The sequence below is a fragment of the Meriones unguiculatus genome, chromosome 16, assembly GCF_030254825.1.
Source record: "Meriones unguiculatus strain TT.TT164.6M chromosome 16, Bangor_MerUng_6.1, whole genome shotgun sequence".
In the NCBI taxonomy this organism is placed as follows: domain Eukaryota; kingdom Metazoa; phylum Chordata; class Mammalia; order Rodentia; family Muridae; genus Meriones; species Meriones unguiculatus.
In genome coordinates, this window is record NC_083363.1 from 2,759,566 (window position 1) to 2,764,812 (window position 5,247).

Below are 5,247 nucleotides of genomic sequence, written 5' to 3' on the forward strand. Positions count from 1 at the left end.
TCCTGTTTTCCCAGGTACCCAGGGGTGGGGGAGCACAAACCATAAAAAGCTTCACTGGCAACAGAGTATGGAGGTGGGGGAGGGGAGAACACAGGGGGAGGGGAGGATGGGACGAGGGGCGTGGGGGGGATCAAAAAACACACGCAGTTTCCTCAACCATTTTCCTAGGACTTCTCGGGAAGCTGCCTCCTCTCCCGTGGATTTTGCACAAGCTGATGGGATAAAAGCCACCGTCAGCCAAGCTGAGATCAGGGAACAGGAGCTTGAGGAGAGGGGCTTTCCCATTTCCCTCCCTAATGAGCCGTGTCCAGGTCAAGGTGTGCTGGATCTGAAATGACAAGCCACTCAGGACAGGGATCCAGAAGCAGACTCCAGGAGTGAAGGCACCGTGGGCTGGGGCGCGGCCCAGCGGTAAGAGCCTAGCGTTCCTAGTGTGGCAAGGGAGCGTTCACGCTGGTGTTAAGAAATAAGGTTTATTTCCTGGAAGAGAGAAGGTGTGAGGTGGTGCAGGCTGGTGTCCTGGGCTCCTGATCAAGCTCTCCTGGAGGCAAGTCCAGGGACAGCAGAACCTCAGCGGACTCCCCTGCACACCGGCACACACCCCGAGGAATCCCAGGGACCTCTGTGCCGAGGAGAGACCCTGGGGAGGCACAGACTCCAGCGCTGTCCCCCAAGCTCTGGCAGAGTCAGCCTGAGGAGAGAGCAGGGAGAAGGGAAGTCACCGGAAGGGCCGCTTTCCTCCCTAAGTGTCCCCTCAGCTCACAGCACACCCAACTGAGTCCTAACTCTGCTTGTTCTCAAGTCCCCTCCAAGCGCGTTCCTCACAAGTCCCCAGTTACCCCGTCCCCCACTCAAAGCTGTGTCTGTGGTCCCCCATAACTGGGCATGACTGACAGGGTCCCCCATAACTGGGTATGACTGACAGGGTCCCCCATAACTGGGCATGACTGACAGGGTCCCCCATAACTGGGCATGACTGACAGGGTCCCCCATAACTGGGCATGACAGGGTCCCCCATAACTGGGCAAGACAGGGTCCCCCATAACTGGGCATGACAGGGTCCCCCATAACTGGGCATGACAGGGTCCCCCATAACTGCAGGATGGAGCCCCAGCACGCTGCACACAGGCCCCCACACCAGAGGAGAATCCTAGCACACCCACACTGGCGCTCTTGTACCTGGCTTCCTCACCTTCCCGAGCGACTTACCACCTGAGCAAGGTCTCCAGGCGTGGACGAAGAAGGCAGTGCCCACGATGATGCCCAGGACACCTAGGCCGAAGGCCATACCACACAGAACATTCTCTAGGAGATCCGAAGGCAGGGCATTCTGGGGCACTAGAGCAGAAAGGGCGAGATCAGCCTGGAGGTCCAACAGGGAGCATTCTGCCCAGGGGGACTTGGGTATCTGGGATAATGAGGGAGAACTGAGGCATGGAAGCTTGAAGCTGGCTAGAGTGAGGACTAGGCTGAAGACATCCAAGTAACACGAGAGTACCCCTCCCACGGGCCTGGGCCTTTTCGCCTCTCAGAGGACCAGACTTCTGGGGGAAAGGGCCTCACCCCAAAAGGCGATTGCTGTGTAACGATCAATCTCATGGGTCACGATGCAAGTGTAAAGGTCAAAGGGCTCCGGTGTGAAGTTTAAGTAAGAGAAGGCCTGGAAGGTGAGTCCGTCGATGGCCGAGATGGTCGTGGGGCTGGCTCCCTCCACGGGGGCGGACTGGTGCTCCCAGGTCACCGTCAGGGTGGGTGGGAAGAGGTTGCTGATGAAGCAGACCAGCGTGTTGGGCTTGCCGTACTCCAGGGGCTTCAGTGTGAACACCTCAGCTATCGGCAAGCCTGCGGGGGGGGGGGGCGGTGCCGGGAAAGAGGGGACAAGTTTAGAGAGTGCCACTGTTCGGAGGGGAGGACAGAGATGGGGCCGACCCAGACAGAGGGACACCGGCTCCAAGGAGGGTCTTCCGGGCAGAAGCTGCAGCTAGGCCCCTGTGTGGACCCCTCTGCCTGGACTTCCTGCCCGGAGCCAGGCTGGCCTCTGGCTTACCAGCGCATCCCGCCGCCTTGCAGGCCTGTGATATGAATGCTGGCTGCAGTGGAGTCGACTTCCTCACACTCAGTAGACTCTCAGAGCCTCCAACCCTCCCTCCCACAGCAACACGCAAGGCACAGACTGTAGCTTGGGGATGATGGGAGAAGGGTTAACGTGAAAAAGGAAAGCTCCAAGCTGGGCCGGAGAGATGGTGCAAGAGGCTAAGAGCACTAGCTGCTCTTCCAAAGGTCCTGAGTTCAATTCCCAGCACCCTCATGGTGGCTCAGGACCATCTATAATGAGATCTGGTGTCCAGACAGAACATTGTATACATAATAAATAAATGTTTTCAAAAGAGAAAGAAAGAGAAGAAGAACTCCAGGCAGAACAAGGAGGTGTGAAAGAAGCGAGATAACGTGAAGAAGTTTGGGGGCGTAAGGCTGTAGCCCAGAAGCTCCACTCCTTGGCTCTGACCTCTGGACACCGGGATTTGCCCTTCAGCCTGTGGGCTCACTTCCCGGACCAGAAACTGGCAGAAGTCTTTGTCAAATGAAATGGCGGCAGCATCTCCCTGCTCCTGAGCCCACTGGGCAAAGTCAGGCAGCCGGGGCACCCTGCTGCTCTGCTGGAAGTCGTAGGAGAACAGCTGGTCTTCATCGTAGCTCTCAGACAGCCCGACCCTGGGCTCCCGGTCCTGGCAGAAGACAGTGTGCCGGAACGTGTGGTTCCGAGGGCCGTCCCCCCGCACCGGGGTCGGCGCTGCGGAGAGACAGTGCGGTCAGGGACTGGGACGGACAGACAGACAGACACACACACACACACACACACACACACACACACACACAGACGATTTCTCTTTAAAGTAGAAAACAGTGAGGTTTCTATGCTGGGGTGTAATAGGAATATGGCCCGGGCCCGCCTACACCTGCTACTTAGGTCTCTTCTCCCAGTCGGGGAGAGAGAAGTGAAGGGATCTTCCCAAGCTTCCTGACATGTGAAGGAGCGACTGTCTGCGCCTGTAGGGAACAGAGCCCGGCATGGTGACGCACCCCTGCGGTGCCCGGGCTTGGGAGGTGAAGGAAGGGGATCAGAAGTCCAAAATCACCCTCCGCTACATACAGCCAGCCCGGGGCGCGCGAGTCAAAAAAATCAAACCACAAAAAAAGCAAAGGTCTGCAAAGGAAGCAACAGGTCCTTCGGCTGGCTGTGTGCGCGCTGCTCCAGGGCAGGGCCGCGGGGACAGCCTGGCTCCTCACCAAGCCCCAGCCCAGCCGGCACCTCGGCCTGATGCAGGAGGCACGATGCCACTCTGGCCCTGAGGGGTGTGGGCAAGGGCCGTGGCCTCCCTGGGCCGGAATGACGTGGCCCCAGGCTCCCCTGGACACGAGTGTTAAGTGAGCCAGTCTCTGGGCCACCTCCTGGCACCTGGCCTCTCTGACAACTCTTCCCTGAGGTAAACAGTCCCCACCTCGCACGGGCAGAACTGGGGGACCGGAACCCCGGCTGCAGGAAATAACAACCCGCTTTGCAATCCCCCAGACACACCCAGAATAACAAACACACCGCGAGGGGGCCTTCCCGGTCGCTCTCACAGCCCGCCCCAGCCGCCCCTGAGAAGAAACTGAGGCACGTGTCAGGACTGCGAGCTGACAGCCTAGGGAGGATCCTTACGGCGGGCGTTGGAGCCTGGGTCTTGCTGTGTAGCCGAGGCTGCCCCTGGACTCCCGACCCGGCTTGCTGGGCGCTGGGGATACAGCCCCGCGCCACCACCCGCGGCTGCGCTTACCCTTACTGTGTTCAAACCCCAGCCCTGTCATTTTTGTCCCATTTTCTTCTGGGAAGCGGCCAGCTCACAGACGGCGCGAGCGACACGCCCGGGCTGCTTGCCGGCCACCCCTCCGCAGGCTGTCACCGTTTCTCGGCCACAGCCCCCCCGGGCGCCCCGGTCCCCACTGCGGCGTTCCCCGGGCTTGCTGCCGCGGGGACCCCGGGGAGCCGGCTCTTACCGTCGGGCACCGCCCAGCAGCGGGGCAGCAGCCACAGCAGCTGCAGCAGCCTCAGCAGCCGGGCCCCCGGCCTCTGCTCGCGGTCCATACCGTCACACCCTCGGTGCGCGGGCGCCGCGGCTGCAGTCTCGGCCCCGCTCCCGTCCAGAGCCGCAGCGTTCCCACGGGGCATCTCCAATAGTGCCCGCCCCCTTTCGCTAAACCAATCGCAGAGGGGCGGAGTGCGGCGTCATCGGTCGCTGGGGAGAGACCTGCGGCCAGGCGCCTCTCGGAGAGCTGGTCCCCAGGCCGGCCGGCCGGGAAGGGCCTCTCTGGAGCCCCTGGTGGAAGGCCGGGCTCCGGCCCGCGGCTGCCGGGCTCCTCGGAGCAGCGCCGCCTGGCGGCAGAATGCCATATCGGGTCGAACCTCCTCAGCAGACCCCAGCGCTCTCAGACCCTCCCCGCCCCTGCGTTGAACGCGGGGCTCTAAATTCCCGGACGAGCGTAGCCGGCCTCCCATTTGAGGCTGCATCTTCCGTAGGTTAGTACTTGGAGTCAACGCCAAGCCTGCAAGTATCAAGCAGAAATTTCCAGAAACAAACAATCATTTGGGAGGGGGGAGTGGGGAGAGGTTGTTGTGTTGTTTTGGGGAGAGGGTCTCATGTATCCCAGGCTGGCCTAGAACTCACTATGTCTCTGAGGATGACCTTGAACTTCTGGTCATTCTGCCTCCACACACCCAGTGCTGGTATTACCCAGGCAAGCACCGGTAAGCCTGGTTCATTTGGTGCTCGGATTTGAACCCAAGGCCTGGGGAGGGCTGACATACATGCCTCACTCTGTAACCCAGGAGGCCTGGAGTTCTGTGACCCTCCTACCTCACCTTCCTGAGTGCTGGGGCTGCGGGAGTGGGCCCCTACCACTGGTCTGAGCCTCCCGGAGAGAACGCACTCACCTGGCCTCCCTCCTGCACTGAGTCACCTGTTTGCAGAGCGTCTCAGCCGCACCTGACCTGCTCACGTCCTCACTCAGCTACTTTCTGGGCTCTTTGCTAATGACCCTTGTTTTCACTAAGAATGGCCCCAAAGGGCAAGAGGAGAGGAGGAGACTCAGGAACGCCGAAGGTCGAGCTTTAACTGGCTTCCTGTAAGTGAGAAGTGAGAACTGTAGAAGACAGGGACTGGGCACTCAGGAGGCACAGGCTGGCCGATCTCTGTGAGGTCCAGGCCA

At 60.5% G+C, this 5,247-nt stretch overlaps 1 protein-coding gene across 1 annotated transcript; it reads right to left on the reverse strand.

The window, feature by feature from the left end:
• Positions 1 to 459: 459 nt before the first annotated feature.
• LOC110543060 (class II histocompatibility antigen, M alpha chain) lies at positions 460 to 4,198 on the reverse strand. The gene is made up of 5 exons (XM_021629508.2): positions 4,039 to 4,198; positions 2,507 to 2,791; positions 1,564 to 1,842; positions 1,210 to 1,338; positions 460 to 691 (listed from the first exon to the last, which is right to left on the reverse strand). The coding sequence occupies exons 1-5, from the start codon at positions 4,124 to 4,126 to the stop codon at positions 687 to 689; spliced, it is 786 nt and encodes a 261-aa protein (XP_021485183.1). The 5' UTR covers positions 4,127 to 4,198; the 3' UTR covers positions 460 to 686.
• Positions 4,199 to 5,247: the final 1,049 nt, after the last annotated feature.